The sequence below is a fragment of the Branchiostoma lanceolatum genome, chromosome 17, assembly GCF_035083965.1.
Source record: "Branchiostoma lanceolatum isolate klBraLanc5 chromosome 17, klBraLanc5.hap2, whole genome shotgun sequence".
NCBI classification, from domain to species: Eukaryota; Metazoa; Chordata; class Leptocardii; order Amphioxiformes; family Branchiostomatidae; genus Branchiostoma; species Branchiostoma lanceolatum.
The window spans coordinates 1167333-1186812 of NC_089738.1; the positions used below are offsets into that span (position 1 = coordinate 1167333).

The 19480-nt window shown below is 39.6% G+C and overlaps 1 protein-coding gene across 2 annotated transcripts; it reads right to left on the reverse strand.

The window, feature by feature from the left end:
- Nucleotides 1-7272: 7272 nt before the first annotated feature.
- On the reverse strand, nt 7273-16096 carry LOC136422712 (phospholipid scramblase 1-like). 2 transcript variants are annotated; one of them, XM_066410555.1, is made up of 8 exons: nt 15966-16096; nt 13456-13528; nt 13105-13293; nt 11417-11530; nt 10213-10455; nt 9800-9939; nt 9057-9218; nt 7273-7965 (listed from the first exon to the last, which is right to left on the reverse strand). In XM_066410555.1, the coding sequence occupies exons 2-8, from the start codon at nt 13484-13486 to the stop codon at nt 7909-7911; spliced, it is 936 nt and encodes a 311-aa protein (XP_066266652.1). In that variant the 5' UTR covers nt 13487-13528; nt 15966-16096; the 3' UTR covers nt 7273-7908. The 2 variants fall into 2 exon arrangements, with proteins under 2 accessions (XP_066266652.1, XP_066266653.1); XM_066410556.1 differs by having other exon boundaries at nt 16021-16039.
- Nucleotides 16097-19480: the final 3384 nt, after the last annotated feature.

The window sequence follows — 19480 nt, forward strand, 5'->3', positions numbered from 1 at the left end:
CGATGTTGGGAAGACGAAGGTCAAGGTCGATTTTGGGCTCCCTGGTATGTGACCTTGGTACTGCAGCACAACTTTCTTTTTTTTGTATCTTTTGACCTGAACGTGCAATGGTCTTATTTGTCGTGCCTAATTTGCATAATATGTATTTTGTGGAGATATGAGGTCTCCGAACTTTTGTTTGGATTTAGGTTTTTTTATTGCAACATCATAAAAACAACACATAGTGATGACGCACTCAAACACGCTTATTTAAGCGACATCACTAAACACAAGAAACAAAGTATGTAACAAATATGAAACATTAACAGTACGGGAATAATACATGCAGAAACCGCGGTGCGAAAAATGATACATGTAACAAAAACAATTCATTAGCTTGATTATGAAAACGCTTAGTATCCAATATATGCAGTTGAGTTATAGATAAAATTTGCGCATTGATATTTGAAGGTAATAAAGAGATCCATTAAGCAAAAGACGTACGAAAGCATTATCAGATAAGGTATCAATATCTAACAAAGGTATTTTCAAGTTTACAAGTCTGTCAAGGAGGCATGAGCGTTGATTAATGTAGTTAGGGCAGTGGAATGAAGAATGCGGAATGCTTTCGCATTGGCATCCGCAGCTGCAAGAGGGACTCTCGATCAGATTTCGAGTAACCAGGCTGTGATTTGAACTACAGGTGCCGATGCGGAGGCGTGTAAGAAGGGCACAGGTTTATCTTAGTCCCGAATTGAAATATGATACAATAGCAGGACGTACAGATTTAACTAAATACCTTTTAAACAAAGGAGTGTTCAACGTACGAACACTAGAATCAAGAGAATTCCATAACTTAAGCCCGCCTTAGTTTTGACGCACCTGACACTGGCTTCGGACTGGTTGTATAAATCCTTGATTATATCAAAGAGTTTCTCTGAAATGCCATTGGAAAGAAGTTTGTACAACAGCCCCTCGTGCCAGATGGATTCAAAGGTTTTTGATAAATCGAAAAAACAAGCCAATAAGCGTTTTCCAGATTGTGTGTATTTAGATATGAGTTTTCAGTATGAAGATGTTATCAGATGTCAAGTAGTTTTTTCGGAATCCTGTTTGGTTTGGTTTTATCATTACCTTTTCTTCAAGGAAGGTTGACAGTCTTTTGTTAAGTTATTGAGGAGAACAGTTTTCCTAAACAGCTCGAAATGGCGATCCCCCGATAATTATTGGGGTCATCTATTTAGTTATATTGTTATAAAGTTAAATTGGGGACAATATAACTTTTGGACCATGTTTTGGGAAAGTTCTTTTCGAAAATGTGCTGTTAAATAGTCTTAATAGAGGGGTCAATATGATTCTTTTTCCTGCTTTAAGCATTTCATTGATGATCATATCGTCCCCGCGGGCTTTTTTGTTTTTGAGAGCGTGTATTGTATCGTTGATTTCTGATGCACCAATTGGATTATCTGAAGGTCCTGGACATGGTTCACATTTTTGTAGTGCCTGAAATTTATGTAGAAATTCGTTTCCAAAGTTAAGATCAAAAGTTTTTTGTTTTAGTCTGGATTTGCTGTGAATAGTTCTGAAGTATTCGACCCATGTGTCATCCGGTAAATCTTTCTGAGGTACTGAGTTGGTCTTTTTTAGTTCGTTGAGTAGGTTCCAGAAAGCGGTCGGATTATTGTCTTGGAGATTTTGAAGGCGCATTAGATACTAGTAGTTGTTTTCGAATTCTCGTTTGCGTTTTCGAACAAGCTTAATGAATTCTTTCTTTTTCTTTAAATAACTACCTCTTAGGGATAGATTTTTTGGGTTGTGTACAAGGAGATATCTGACATTTCGTAGTTCTTTCCGGGCCTCATAACATGTTTTGTCACACACTTTTTTGTTCTGTTTTAGTCCTTTGGTTCTCCTGTTACATTCTATTTCTAACTAGAAAGGCAACATTTGCGAGCAAATACAGCATGTTTAGCCATACTCCTCGCCATGCATAAAATGGACTGTCCCAAAATAACAATGGACCATTCTAAAATACTTCCACTAAAAAATTAGATCACCCCAGTCCAAAATTGAGTTTAAAAAGATTAACCCAAGGGAAGAATGAAGTTTTCCATAGTATACATAATGATATATATGAAGATTTGACAGGAGAAGAAGGGAATTACCAAAAACAAAATATTTCAGCGACAGTATGGGTGAAATATAAAAATGTGACACCCCTATGTTTGAATGCATGATTAAATAGTATACATTTTGGGTTTAAAATAACGAAAGGAAAAAAATTGTTTATTTCAAAAATCCTTTTGAAAGGCGGTATGCCAAACATTTGAATGAGGGCCTCTGTACATGACCAAGGCAAGCACATGCCAAATTTTGCATCATTTTGGTTGAATACATAGGAACTGGAGATGTATGTCTTTTTTTTTTAAAAAGAGTGAACAGAGCCATGTAAGCACATATCCGACGCATTCTCATACCACATTTGGTATGAATACTAGCACACCTGCGCCAGAAATGCAAGATAAAAAGATTAACTCAATTGGCCAATCAGGTGGTTCAGCAAGGCTCACAGGCAGGCCAGGTGCACTTGGGGTCACTGACCTTTAGGTCATATGAGGAATGGTTGCAAGGCTCACAGGCAGGCCAGGTGCACTTGGGGTCACTGACCTTTAGGTCATATGAGGTTCCCCACCAGTGGAGGGAGGCAAACGTTATTCCGCTACCCAAGTCGTCACCCCCAAACATTGATGAATTGAGACCGATATCCTTGACCCCACTTCTTGCCAAAACCTGTGAACGCTTCATAGCGAACTGGATATTAGAAGACATATCACCAGGTCTTGACCCGCGTCAGTTCGGATGTAGAAAGAAAAGGTCTACAACCCACGCTCTCGTGAGCCTCATGGACTTTATGTTCAAATCAACTTCTGTTCCTTCCACTACTTGCACCCTTGTTACCACTGATCTGTCTAAAGCCTTCGACAGAATCGATCATGCTACTGCAATCAAGTGCCTACTGGATCTAGGAGTGCGCCCCGCCCTTGTACCGTGGGTGTACAACTTCATGTCAAACAGAAGGCAGAGGGTAAACTACATGGGAGAAACATCTGACTGGACCCATCTTACCTGCGGTGTGGCCCAAGGCACCATCTTAGGGCCGATCATATTCATGGCCATCATCGACGGGGCACTACGGGATGTTCGTGACAGGTGGAAATACGTGGACGATATGAACTTGGCACAAACGCGGTCCATAGGTCAACCATGCAGTCTCCAGTTAACCTTGGACGATCTTTAACATCTGGGTTGATCAACACAAAATGAAACTAAACCCACGGAAATGCAAAGTTCTCCACGCCTGCTTTGCAAGAACACCACCACAACCGGAACCACTCACCATTGATGGTCAAGAGTTGGAAACCGTGGAGTCCGTCAAAGTAGTAGGGGTGACGGTCCAAAGCGACTTAAAGTGGAACCTGCACGTCTCCCAGATGATCTCGGGTGCAAACAGAAAACTCTATCTATTACGTAGACTCAAGCGCTTCGGTGTATCCGTTACCGATCTGACGACCGTGTTCACTGTATATATCAGACCTGCACTTGAATACGCGACACCAGTGTGGCATCCATCCCTATCCGCCAAACAAACCGCGGGTCTGGAGCGCATCCAGAAGAGGGCGTGCAAGATTATTCTTGGGCCCCAATACCACAACTACGAGCCAGCCATGATCACACTGAACCTCACCCCCTTGGCGGTGCGACGAGTCACCATTTGCCGTTCATAATTCGCCATGTCTCTGTTGAACTCTGTTGAGTTTCGCAGCTGGTTACCCCCACCTAGGTAGCAAGTTACCGGACGTGAAACCCGTAACTCACACAAGATTGACATCCCACACTGCCGTACGTCACGCTACAAAAACTCACCCATCCCCTACTTAGTTGGACTGATAAACAGTGTCTCATGAACATTCCTCAACGACGTTTGTTAATACCGTGTTCCGAGATATGAACTGTACTTATAAGACGCTCTACATTGTCGCTATGGAGCACTAGTATAGTATTGTGTCAAATGAGTTGTCAACTGTTGTTTATTCAGTATATACTATTTTTAACTGTTTTTATCTCCCGCTATATATGTAAATATTACGATTTTAAGAAGTATGAATGTAAATGTTTTTACAAACCACTGTAAAAGGCAACACAATTCAGACATAGTGTTTGCGATGTTGCACTTGACGAATAAAGTTTCAAAGAAAATACCCAATGTTCTCCAAAAAAAACCTGCAAAATCGTATTTTGAAGTGATCCATGCCAAAAGTGCGAAAAGGGTTCTTTGAATATTTGTTCAATGTACCCCCATAGCAAATTTCATGTCATTTGGATGTATTTCCAGAGCACAGGAGGCTAAAATGTACGTTTTGGGTAAAAAAAAACTCAATAAAATCACTTTCAAGGTCAATATCGAAAAAATGACGAAAAAAAACGGCTAGGGGAATTTGCCTACACTACCTTTGTACCAAATTTCAGGTCATTTGGTCTAAAAATGACAGGGATGAATCGATTTGAAGATTTGACAGAAGAAGAAGGAGAAGAAACATGAGTAAAAACAATATGTTGAGCCATACTAGGTATAGCTAAACATAATGATATCTTTCCGGCTGTTTCTAGAATATTCTGGAACTTGCTAATTTCCTCATCAATTTTACGACTTGTTGGTGTGATATCATGTCCAATAGATAGAAAGTTGTTTAGTTTGTCAGCTATCATCGGGATATTTAAAGCATGGATGAATTTTTCACCTGAATTTGCGTCCCATAATTTGCTTTTGGTCATTTTTGTATCTTGAATGTGCCAATGTGGTGTACGTATATTCGTAGTTATCAAGCAGTGATCTAACAATTCTGATAAATTGTTAACTTTCAATACGTTAATGTTATGAAGAAGGGCGCTACTTGTGATGGTATAGTCCACTGTGCTGCAACCTCTAGGCTGAAAACAGGTGTAGCGTCCATTTAAATCACCTAAAACACGACCGTTAAGAATACGAAGGTCTGCTTGGGCACATAGATCAATTAGGTTTTTGCCAAAAGCGTTAGGGAAATTTCTATCTTTTGAGTTGTTTCTGGGGATATCAAGGTTAGAAAAGGGCATTTCTGGTTCAAATTCTGGAACAAAAGGGTCTTCAGTGTTTTCTTGTAGGGAGCCTATCAGACTGTTGAAATCTCCCCCTAGAATAATATACATGTAGCCTTTGGAACTAAAAGATGCTACATCCCTCTCTAAAATACAGTCATCCGCCCTTTTGTGTACGTTAGAGTATAGAGGACTTAAATAAACAGCTCGCCCAAGCTGATCAGTGATCACAGAGTCTGAGACTGTGTTTAATTGTGTTGAGATCTGGGCTGCAGGAGCATACTGGAGATGGTCTGAAATGGCTCTCATTCTGTATGGACGTGCACTATCATCTTGCAGAATGGCACCCAGTCTCATATTGCAGATGTAAAGGTGTAGGAAATGTGACTGGATGGAGAAAGGTGTCTCTATGTCTTGACACATCGAGGTTGCTTAGGATGATCAGCCTGGTTTTTCCTCTGGCAGTTAGCGTTGTACTGCCCCACACTATGACACTGACTCCGACAAACAAACAAACAAACAGTCAATCTATTTGTACAACAGTCAGCATAGGGTTCTCCTCGCTGCCCCAACACGTTCATTTACCCACCAGACAGTCGAAATAAACCTTCTCTGTATCTTAACTGTAGCTGTGACAGCTACAGATAAGATACAGAGAAGGTTTATTTCGTAGTGTGAACATAACATTCCTCCACACACTGTTCCGTTCCCGATGTGGACGACACCACCACAAATGGATTGGGCGCTGCGCTGAGTGTTTGACACTAGCATGGAAATTTGGGCACTTTTTTTCTACAACCCACTCGCGTAAGCAGGCCTGGTGCTTGCTCCAAGAGATTGCAATTATAATGAGTTGGGTATCATAGGAAAGCACATTACACAAGCTTTCTAACAATATATTATGTTTTGAAATTGATCAAGAAACAACGGAGATACGATCGACTAAAGTTAAGTTTCCAAACTTTTTGTGCTGAGTGTATAATCTCAGCCTTAGACTGAAGAGGACTATCGTTTTCCCTACTTTTACGATATGAGTGTTTTGCGCTTATTTGCAATAGTGTATTATTGATGAAGCTAAGTTACTATGATAGACATATTGTATTTGCCGAGTACCAGAACCACTAATTACTTTCATTACAAGTACAGTGAGTGTATTTAACTTTGGTGAATAACCATTTTACGTATATAATGTTGGAAGTTAATAACCTGCGTAGTGGTCTTTGTCGCGCCAGTCATCTTCACGGCACTGATGGTAGTCGGCGTCTCTGATGTACCTGGGCGGAAACCATGGCCGGGGAGCGTACTGGGCTTCAGGGAACCAGTCCGGTAATTGGAGGTTACATCTGTTACGAAGGTTATACGATGTTGTTTCGGAAACCACAGGTGGGAGCAGATCTGTTAAATACTGCCGAGCTTGGCCATTGACAATCTTATGAAATAAAACAAGAGAATAAACATATCGACGATCGGATAACTTTTCCCAGCCAAAGGGCGCGAGTGTATCGACATCAAAGAAATTACTTCTAGCAAAATAGGGTCGGCCCGTAGGCAGTCGTTCTATCTAGCTAGGCAAGCACACACAAGTTCAACATCCTGCAATAAACAAAACAAAAAGGTTTGATCATGCGTAATCGTTACCCGTAAACGTACGAAAGGGGGCCACGTCAACACCTAACTGTTACATACAATTTGTGCAACGGTACCTTGCTGAGAACCACAAAGAACAAGTTTCGTAAGACATTATAGGTCATCATTGCGATTTTCAGAAAGGCGGACCGACTATTTTAGGTGCTCTGAAAGATTTGGTCCGCCTGAAAGAATCGGCCCCCCTACAATCTTTTAGATGGAGCTGTCTAAGTTATGAAAAACAACGTTGATGGCATGCGACGCAAGTTTACCTCGGCCATTACATGTAAAAGAACAAGCTTGATAAGACGTTATAGGTCAATATTGCGATTTTCAGAAGGGCAGACCGATTCTTTCAGGCGTTCTGAAATCTTTGAATAGAATCGTCGAAGTTATGAAAGACCACGCTGATGCTATACGACGTGTGGAGTTCCTAACATGATATATAAATATAATAATTTCAGCCAGGGACACCATCGCACTACTATTGTTTTTTAGGTGTGCCATTCCAGAACAAAACACGCATGAAGGAACTACATTATACAATAACTTTATTGCGCGACTATTGTAGCAGGTACAAAGTATGGCAACAACAGTAAACATAGAACAAGACATAAGTATGGAATAAAACTATTGACTACAACAAAATGACTATCTTAGGTTTTACATGATTCAAGTTGGGCTAATTTTGAGTACAAGTGTATCATTATTTTTTCTAATAACAAAACAATCTTTTATATATTTGCCTATTTTAACACTGTATGAGCTGTTGCATTTAAATATAACGTTATAGTCAAATCTATCTGTGGCAACAAGTGTCTTAAAATCTGAAGTACTTGAACATGTATGCACTGCCAGGACATCCCAACTCTCTCCTCTCTCTCAACCACTGAACTCTGCTTGATAATACCCACTTCAAGCTTGGACACATGTTTAATCCACTATCTATCATATATCACTCACGGAGGACTCACATGAGCCGTTTGGGAATTCATAGCGAAGTTGACAAAGTTTGAACTTTATAATAAAGCAAACAGATGGCAGGTGCGCTGATGTTCACCAGGTGTGCTGATGTTCACCAGGTGCGCTGATGTTCACCAGGTGCGCTGATGTTCACCAGGTGCGCTGATGTTCACCAGGTGCGCTGATGTTCACCAGATGTGCTGATGTTCACCAGACTGTGTTCTGCTGTTCCTGATTCCCAACTTGCTCGAAGAACATGAAGTCCTGTTGGCAAAGATAAACTGTTTTTTAAGGTGCAAAATATTTCCTTGGCTTATCATATTTCACTTCCTTACACAATAAAAAGAAAAATCTATTGGTTTTGCTGATGTAAGTTCTTTTTCCTCTCCTGCTATTAGGGTGAAGTGGATTCAACTGTCATTTGTGGGCCAAAGGACGTAAAATTTGTCATGGAGTGAGCAATTATAATATATACTTCAGGCTTCCTTTTTTTTAAAGATTTGTCATATAGGCTTTATTCTTTTGCATTCCCATTTTCCCCATCATGCACAGATGAAGGAATCCGGAAGGATATGGCATATTCATTTTGGGCCCTGAGGTGGATTTGGAATAATCCATTTTGGTAGAAATATAATTTTGGAAAGTTGGAAAAAATAAGCAGATTAGACTAAATGAGTAATGTGTTGGGTTATGCATCTGGCGTCTCCTTATACATGTATGTGCCTATTGGCTGATATGATGATGTAGTCTCTATCAGACCTCCCTGTTGAGTTGAAAAAGTTGTAGAAATCAGCCCGAAATATGGTGATCAGGTGGCCACTAATGGAAGTTTGGCTTCGGGCTGCATATTCTTAAATTTCCCTATAGTCACTTTTGTTTCTTGATACCCAAAGTGTTGAATTGTAAAATGATAATTATCTTCTGTTTACTTCATATTACTTCAGTCAATAACACTGGACGTTCAGTAACAATTTGTATCATGAACACACTCTTCTGTTTACTTCATATTACTTCAGTCAATAACACTGGACGTTCAGTAACAATTTGTATCATGAACACACTCTGGAATTCAGGAATGATTTTTCAAGATACAGTATCTTACAGTATGACTCGTTAAGTGGCACCTTTCCTTGCAACCCAGTCGCAAATTCAGGCATGCGTGGTACTGAAAGTTGCATGAATATCAATACAATCATTTAAAACTGAGAACTGAACAAGCTTTTTTACACATTATAATGCTTAGTTCAATAATGAATAAACACCTGGTCCAGAGATGTAACCTCCATGACCAAACTAATTTACTGAGGTTTCTGTGTCAAGTTTACTTTTAAAAGAAAAAAAAAGGAAAAACTTACAATGAGAAATACAGCTCCAAGCAAGCAAGCTTTGACCTTTACATCAAGGTCCATGGGGAACTGGATTCCAAAGTTGTCTGCATCTGTAAACATTTCCCTGGCAAGCCCACTCCACTGCTTGGAAATCTTGCCAACTTTACTGGTTTCATCAGCAGACATGACCTGGAATGATCATGTTTAGAATCAATAACAGTTGGTTACAGACTGTCCTTAATACAGCAAGAATTAGATATTTTTAAAAAACGTAAGCTACAGTCTTTTTGTATAGAAAGGGCTACTTTTTAGCAAACACAAGAGTTTGGAAACCTCTTACCTTCATGGAATATTTTAATTATGCAACCGACATCTAACGTTACATTTGCATAATCTTTTTTTAGAATATTTACATGAGATTGTGACGATAAGTCAATGAAATTCTTGGGCTTATACTGCTTGCATCACACTGGCATATGATCTGTCAACATTAAAACTAGATAGCAACATGTAAATATCCCATAAGGCTCTATGTCATTTCTCATGGTCACAGCTATAGCAGTTTTTGTCCATGGAACCATGTATTTATCTATCATTTGATTTCCACCCTTAGCAAACTATCAGTACTGAAATGTGCCTCATCATAAAATGTAGTTCTTAGTCTAATTTCTGAGGATTAATTATTCTATAAAACATTTTAAATGTGAAAATAAGACTTGATTTGACTAGAAAAACTGCCGCCTGAGATGAGTGTAATAACTTCAGCTCACATCAAATTCTACATCCCCACAGAAGGAACAGTTGAGACATGGACCCTCAATGGTCAGGACAGTTTCACCAGCAGCGCTCTGTACAACAAACTTGGGCAGGAATGGATGCCAGGTCTGCTTCACCCAACCCACAGTAGTGCCTACCAAAAGGAGTGGAACAGTGCCATTTTGTAATTTTTTTCTTTACATTTCTTGCCCCAAGTTCTTTGATTCAGAATTAGTCTTGCATTGTTACAATTATCAATATCATCTATTGAATGATAGTCACGGAAAGCTCTTAATTTCTTAGTGGATTATCGTTATTGTTCATAGAAAGATTATGCTGCAAAATTGTAAAATCTATTGATTTATGCAAAAAAATTACAGAAATTATTTTTTCCATGATAACTTTCAAAAGACCTGATTGCCGTTACCTGGGGGTGACTGCACCTCCAGCTCCTGCAGACAGCACACCCACATGCAGTGCATGCAGCGCAGAGGCCGGCTCAAATGAATAACTTCATTCTGACTGTTATCCATTATCTTCATCTCAAAGGAGCGTATGTTCCCACAGCATTGACGTGAGCAGCAGTCATTGTCCTCTGCTGCAAAATATACCTTCTGGCCCTGGGAATTCATGATCTTGTATTTGTTGTTTGTCTCAAATCCAGTGAATGCTAAAAAATGAAGATTGTTTTAGAATTGCATTGAGGTTTTCGTATCAACAGGAGTAGAAAATAAATAAAACAGCATTAGTGACAAAGTTTAATGAATGATATCGGCCTGTAACAGAAAGAAGTGATGGTTTATTGTTTTGCCAGATTTGTGCCAATTGACTCTTAACAGAAATCGTCCCGGTTGATAGTGAACTAACGTTACCTGAAAATATGTGATACGTGAAATTTCCTAAACGTCTAAATGTTGATAGAGGTTCAGGAGTTAATGTCTTTAGACGCACACCTATTCCATGCTGCAATTTTATAAACAGGTGAATATGGATCACACTTGATGACATTTTGCTCCAAGGAATTGATTTTGCCTAACGTAGCGCTACCAGTCATCGTGCGCTACCGATTATTTTCCACTTTGGGTCACAATAAAGAGACGCACGCCTACCAAAGATGTCTTTCCTGAGAATTTAGAATTTACTGTTTCAATACATAAACGGGGCCGTGGCCCTAACTAGAGGTGGAATCTACAGTGTTACCGCACTGTACCTGTATAACGAAAGCTTTCTAACATCTTAATGCGTGCTAAGAAGTTCATACAGCACATCAAGGTTGCACCTCCTGTATGATACAGTGTACTACCGGCCCACCTGGGCAATTTCGCATAATTGCACCAGCCGGATACTTGCACCAAATACGCTGACAAATGGGGTGTGCAGTTAAGCGGATTCTACTGTATGTAGATAGATAGACAGATAGATAGATACATGTAGATAGATACTATTAGATAGATAGATATAGATATAGAATATATGGAGAGATATACACATAAACATATAGATATATTATACATATTGATATTATGTAATACGTATATCTATATCTATATGTTTATGCTTATGTATATATATATTACATATAGATACATAATATATATATAGTATCAGTGTTAAAATTCCATGTAAAATACCTTCCAGTAATTCCACTTGCTGTTTCACCAGCAGCTGGTCAATCTGTGTCATGTACTCCAGACCAGGGGGACAGCCAGGAGGGGCGGATGGAACCGGCATCCATGTTGTTTGGCCTGCACATTGTTATGTCACAGAAAAATTGATTTAATTCTAATTATATATGTGTGTGTGTGTGTGTGTGTGTGTGTGTGTGTGTGTGTGTGTGTGTGTGTGTGTGTGTGTGTGTGTGTGTGTGTGTGACATGTGTGTGACATGTGTGTGTGTGTGCACATGTGTGTGTGTGTTTCTGGAGATTAATTTAATACTTAATATGTGACACTGTGTAGGCATGGGAAGATGAAGGTCAGGGTTGATTTTAGCTCCCTGGCATTTGACCTTGGTAATGCAGCAAAACTCCTGATATTTGTATCTTTTGTTCTGGACATGCTATGGTCTTGATTTTTTAGTGTCAGATAGCTTTTGACGTAAGGGACAAGTTAAGTGTAGGTTCCAATATAATGTCTTGTTTTTGTCAGCAGGGCTTATTGATTATAGCCCTTTGTAACAGGCTAGTTGGCCAGCCCTGGCTGTGCATGCTGAACAGACAAACCAATAAATAAATGAAAAGAAAATTTTGGGCCCCTAGCCACTTGCTCTGACCCTGCAGGAGTATTTTTGTTAGAATCTAGAGGATGATTGAACAAAGAAACAAAGATTTCCACAATATTTGGCATGCAGGTAGCTTGGACAAAGATGTACAGAAATAGATGTAAATTGTGCAAATCTGTACTACCGGTACTGCTGTGTTTTCCATATAATCTTCTAAAGGGTTCCATGTCATCATATTTTCACCAAATGCTGTTAGTTACCTTTTTGATTGATGTAACGTAAATGTTTCTCGTTTACTATTTAAATAAAGTCTTCATCGGCATATTCCATCAGTTAATATGTGAGCTCCTGACCCAAATAACAGTCCAAAATATGAAATAATGCTATAATTATAGCATTTCCTCATGAATTATGAATTATATCAAATTTTGCAATAAGCAGAAAATGGAGTGTTTGCAGTGGTTTTGAGTTCGCGATAGTTTTAATGGTCACATACTGCTGCAGTAATGGAAACAGTGACAGCCAGTCGGAAACCACCTACTAGCAAGTCTCTAAAAGGGTTCTAATATATACAGCTGAATTGGACAAATAGTTTCTGTAGACAGTGCTGGCACGATCACAGTTGATCTAACTGTATGTTACCCGAGGAATGTATAATTTAGGCTCTGACCTGGCTTGAAATATACAATCATGTATATGTATTTAATGTTCAAAGAGCGAGTCTGTGTCTTATTGTGCCTTGTAAATATTATCTGTTCATATTTACCATGACATCAGTTGCCTCCAACACATCATTATACAATACAATGTCATGTAGTTAGCTTAGGCAAAGGGGTCTGAGGCACGGATAGGTTAAGACAGAACAAAAATTTTCACGGTGCTTTTGAGTATCTGCCACGGAAATTTCTGCATTATCGAGACAATCCATTCAGACATGTTTTGATTATCATAAGGCCTGTATCACTGTTGAAACGTACACAAACTCATGCACAGTCATGCATTCGGAACACTCTGAAAAACATTATTGACAACTAACGTTATAATCATCATCATGGGTTAGCAATTTAAAGAGGATAATGGAAATAGTAAGTTTTAAAACCTTGGGGTGAAGCTGAATACCCCTGCTGGGGTGGAGGGTATCCTTGTTGAGGAGGGGGGTACCCCTGCTGGGGAGGGGGGTATCCCTGCTGGGGAGGGGGATACCCCTGTTGAGGAGGGGGATACCCCAGTTGAGGAGGGGGGTATCCCTGTTGAGGAGGGGGGTACCCTTGCTGCGGAGAAGGATAGCCTGCAACACAATACAGTATAGAGGGAACCAAATGTCATGTTATGGCACAGGTACAGAAAATGAGTGTCAGTCCAGGAGGTTGAAGAGGGTTAATTACTTAAAATTTATGTTAAATTCATGGCAAAACTAGGAGCTCCAAAACAAGTCTACTTGTTTCCTTACCTGGCTGGCTAGTGACTGGTTGGTATGCCATGTTGGATAGGTGCTAACTTAAGCCAGTAGTATCATCAGTATCCTACAAAATAGAGACAGACTTCATTATAGGTATATAACATATAAAATACCTTCAACTTGCCATCCCCATTCCCCTGATTGCTGATTGTGCAGGTTACAGACATGGAACACATTCAACAAACCGGTATTGTTGGTGATTTTGTAGATCTGTTCCCTTTCATTTTGACATAAGTAAGGTTACAAACTTAAGGCATCCCCAGGTTTCCTAGACTGTCAGCATGATTATCAACATTGGAAGCAACTTGAAATATGTTTGCAACTATTTCATGCACATCAAAAGACCAGTATCAAAATCAAATAGAAGTAATTGAAATTAAGTGAAATGAAGAAAAGTAGGATGAATATTCTATTCTAAAATGATGCATTAACTCAATGTTTTTTTTTACATTTATAATTTGTCAGCCTGTTATTAAGGTTGTTTTCTTTAATATGAGAAAAGCTATTTTATATCACATGGACATAAACCATAACAGCAGTTCACATAGGTTACAGTATTTGCTTGGATACAGGCATGATTGTTTTTGTTCCATTCAATGTACATTTCTATTGTCACGACTTTCGATATGTAACATTATGGACATACCCTGGGAGCAGTTAGAGACATGCAATGAAGTTTATACTTTGCCACTCAGCAATGGTCAAAGATGAATATCAATGAATGTAATTCAATAATTATAATACTTGCCTGAGTACCAAGATTATACATTGTAATGTTACACCTATCAGTAAAATACAAAATTTAAAATAATGGAGTTTCTATTAAATTTTGTGTTGTAGATTGGGTAAAAAAGGTGATCTAGCTTGAAAGATCCTCCTTGTAAAATCTTTTAGTTGGTTACAGTTATAATCATCGTACTTGATCTAATTTTTATTGTACACTGTAGAAATGACTATAGAATTGACATATATGTAAAGTTGTTTCTGTCTTGTCTTCCATAGTATGTAAAATTAAGTCATATAAAAGGTTTTTTGCCTTCATAGATTTAAGAAAATCTTGTATGTTGCTCTTTTTAACCTCTGCTATTGTGTATGAGCCACAGTATGTCACATTGTTTTGTTTTTTGTTGTTTTTTAGTGGTTTTTCAAAATAACATAACAAATACAATAAGGAAACATCCAGCATTAGAACCGATCATGTACAGATAATATGAAATCATATATAATTATAATAATAATAATAACAAGTATGGTGTAAAGATATACCTACACCGGTTAACAATAATGCCAAGTTACATAAATTTCATCCAACAGAAATTAAAATGTAATGCAACAGAAATCTTGGGATTTCCAACATAATAATAACAGGAGTTGAAATGAAACAAGAACTTTAGCACATAAACAATATATTTAGCTGCATTAAGTGCCCCACTTCCCCGGGTGCTTCTCCAGTTTGCCTCTATTCAGGGCTATATACTGAGTCTACCTTGTAAAAGAAATCAATGTAGTTGAGAAAAGAATTAAAATTCAAGGCACTAGATTTTCTACATCCATATAAAGATTAATATGTAAATCTTGGCTAGTAACATTATTAGATTTTCAACGGGGGAGTTCCAAAGTACAAATTACCACAAATAACATTAAATCCATTTAACGTTAACAGTGAATATTTAGCTGTTTTATGGTAATTTTATTCCAAAAGGGTTTGACTTTGGACATTCCCAAAAGACATGGAGGTATGTTTCATCCTCTTCATGGCAAAGTGAGCACAGTGGAGTATCTATACATTTCCAAGTAACAGCAGCTTATTTGTAGGTAAGGACTTATGCAGAATTTTATACTGGAAAAATCTAGTTGATGAGTCAATGGTGCAAAGCCAATTTTGCTGGGCATTCGCTAAAAAGCCAGGTAAGAATCTTGAAGTTCACTTTATTTAACTTCGGATCGATGGATTGACTTGAAACTCGGGATTAATTAATGGGAGCACAACCTGAACATATTCCGAGCAAAAACAATTAGATTCGTGCAGCGCGGACTTGGCCAGAGTGGGCGTTTGTGGGCATCCGCTTAAAAGCCGGTCCCACACTCATCAGAGCTTAAGGTAGAGATACCGACCGTCGGACCGCACATTTTACCGGCTAAGGTGACCAGGAAGCTTTGGTTAAATTGTAACTACGTTATCGCGTTATCAGGCAATGGTCACCCCCAGGACGGGCCCAGGAACCCGAGTTTGTGGCAGCTGACGTCTCCCTGCCGCTAAACAATTCTCGCACCGTGCAACAAATCGGGATCAAAGAAACAACTTGTTGCACCGAGGGTAGGTCTAAAACCCGTACACAACGTTAGGACTAAACATAGTCAAACATCGGCAAGAACAGACAGGTCTTGAAAATGAATAAACGTTAAATGTTATACTACATCACACACACGCACACACACAATCTCCTTCCCCCCAACACATTCATACAGTCACCCACACATGCGCCTACACACACAAATACCTTAGTTACACCTTGCACCACCAGAAAGTATTGTAACATTACAGCTGCGTCACACCTGCAGCACACCTGTTGTTTGCTCTGCAGGTGAATTCAGGACGTCATAGGACCCACCCACCACGTCACGTGATGGTTACTGTGGTAGCGAAGCCAAACAACCTCGTTCTGTTGAGTGATCTCCTTCAAAGCGTTGTATTTCCCGGGAGTTGGAAAAGGGGACCTGTTCGTTTGTCGGAAATTGTGAGCAAACAACTTTCCAGCAGGCATAAAACCTAAAAAAAAAGGAATAAGTACAAGTGTGCACTATGGATAAGATCCTTAATATTTGGATAAATAGGGAAATAATCTAAGGGACCACCAGCAACGGCAGCACGGGACAAGTGTACTTTATGCCCACCGCTACTTTTAACACTGTACTCCAATCTTAAAATCAATACTAGAGTTCCACAAACACATTATCTTCGCCAAATAATCAAGGCTTATTATGGAAAGTGATTTATATTTACGTGCCTATCACCCCCTGCAAATTTGCTCATGCACCATACCATTTGGACGTTATGATTGGGCGAATGAGTCCAGTTAAGATAGGGTTAAAAATTATTTGGTGGTACAGGACTAGTATATGTGTAGAGTGTGCTGATATATGTTATAACTGGTCATGAAAAAATATGAGTATGTTGATATTATATGGGCCACAAAGGTTCGATATGGCAGTGTTGAAAGTTGAAAGTGATGATGAAATAGTACAGTCAATACATATGAATAGAATAAATCTGGCACGTTTTTAGGTGTTTCTAGTCAGGCTTTCTATTTTGTCCCTATTTCGTTATGTCGCCAACCGTGTTGAACAAAAATGCTTAAACTGAACGCGTCAAAAACCAGCAGGACCCACACCTCTGCTTGGAGAAGAGTTTATTTATTTGACCTACATGTACGTTTATGCAAGGCTATCTGTTTACATGACCTGACACTGTCCCATGTCCCATTGAAAGGCAGTGGGTTAACAAACTTTCCTTACTAATTATGCAAATTTGCTCCTTATTTGCATAATTAGTCATTGATTATGTAAAGTACCATTCGAGCTCTCTACATACCAAACATCACGACGATCTGTCGACCCATTCTCAAGTTATTCATGTCCGAATGTCAAAACAAAAACACCCACTGCGGTTCTTAACAAGCCGCTAGGGGACCAAAATTTACAGAACTTACTTTCTGTGGCATGAACTATCTACCACACAAAAATCATGACCATAGCACTTTCAGAAAACATGCCCCTAAATTTTGAAGCTCTGCTGCAGTACCTTTGGTACCCGCTAGAAGGCCCATTATCGAACTTGACCTTCCTTTCGGTAAATCCTACCCATCCACTAAATATCATAAGGATCCATCAACAGCTTCTTGAGTTATGTTGTCCACAAGAAAATTCACATCCACACAAAGCCCGCTGCAGTACCGACGGAAAGTGCCAGGAGAACCATTTTTGAACTTGACCTCCGTTTTCACCACATCTACACACCTGCAAAAAATCATGAAGATCCATCAACGTTTCCGTCACTTTTTTTGCCTACATACAAACACAAAAAAATGCTAAGTCTGCTGCAGTACTATTGAAAAACGCAAGGTAAACCATTTTCGAACTTGACCTTCCTTTACACAACCACTACACACCCACCAAAAATCATAAAGATTCATTGAAGTTTTCTTGAGTTATGCTCCTGACATACATTCAGACCCACCCAACAGATTTTTCAACCGAAAACATAATCCTCTCCGAGTACAAGTACTCGGCGAAGATAATAAGTTATTATGAATATACAATTGATGAGTGCAGTATTTGTTATTTTGAAGACATTGAATATTTCACGTATTATTACGTATATATATGGCCTCCTTTGGTAAAAATCCTAATTGATATCAGCCCTACAGCTTCGGCTATGGTTAAACAGTCCTACCATGTACCACATCGGCACACAGGGCGCATCTGTTAGCTGACTCAGGTCTGTTGCCAAGTTCTTTTATTATTACGTACAGAGTACAAATTATGAATTGATCCATATGAGATATTTACACTTGTAACTAAGAATCAGAACCCCTTCCTGATTCTTAGTTACAAGTGTAAAGAGTCTACTGAAACAGCACCATAGGCCATTGTTCAAAACACACGTTTTAGCCAATTGAAAGTTTAACTTCTGGGTTTGATATCTTGTGTTCTGGACAGGCTATTGTCATGATTTTTGAGTAGTAGATAGCTCTTGGGAGGGAGAGTAAGTTGTGTTCGTAGCGTCGCGGTGGCGCAGTGGCAGGGTGTTTGGCCCCAGAACCGGCCAGAGGTACTGAGTTCGAATCCGGGGTTCCCTGATTTGTCCCGTTGACGTTGTGCCCTTAGTAAAGGCACTTTACACGACTTTCCTCACTTCACTCAGGTTTAAATAAGTACCTAGCGTGAGGTCCCGCGTTTTCAAGAGGAGAGCCACACCTTGAGCACGTTAAAGAACCCACCGCACTTATCGAAAAGAGTAGTTTAGCCTCCTTCGCAGACTTCCTATAACGGCGGCGTACATGTATATACTAGTATTGGGAGGGGGGGCAAGGTTCTCTTATGCCGGCAAGGGAGTTGTGTAGCCAAGGGAGTTGTGTAGCCGAGGGACGAGCGCCGTTATATCGATATACTACGGCGCTCGTCCCTCGGCTACACAATTCCCTTGGCTACACAACTCCCTTGTCGGCATTAGAGAACCTTGTCCCCCCACCCCTCCCAATATATACGCCGCCGTTATAGGAAGTCTGCGAAGGAGGCTAAGAGTAGTTGTCCTTCTCGGTGTGAAATGCTAAAAACTGGCGACAGTCCTATGGCCGTACATGGGGCAATTGTCGTATTGAGGTCACTTGCGCGCCGAATGGCAGTCGCTACAGACCCTTGCGATCTAGCCCCGCCAAATGTGCGGTCCTCGTAATTCAGCCCCTGGCTGCGAAGAGAGAGTATTCGGCCTACCCAATAACAATGATGATGATGATGATGGCAGCTTCTTCGCTCTCGAATAACAATAACAATAACCTAACGCCTTTTTTGGAACTGCAGGGGCCGATTTTTGTTTCAAACTTTGAAAGGAAATAACTCAAGAAGAGGTTGACAGATAGTGATGATTAACCAGATCGTATGCTACGAGAGGATGTCAGTATAAAACGCCCAAACATGTGGGCAGTGCCCTCGTATATAGGTGTCCTTAACAGGATGGGCACGGATCATTGCGGCTGGCTGTCATGACGCCCCTACGACCGCTATGGGTCATGAGTGAGTGAGTGAGTGTATATAGGTCGTAAAAAAAAATTAGCAAATTTAAAGGGAATTTCGACTTTTTCTCATTAATCATGTAATAACTCAAGAAGGGCTTTTGATGCATGGTAATGATTTTTGGTAAGTACATAGCTTGAGTGAAGATGTACATGATTAGATACTTATTATGCAAATCAGTACCTAATTTACATAATTAATGAGGAAAGTTTATACATCCGCC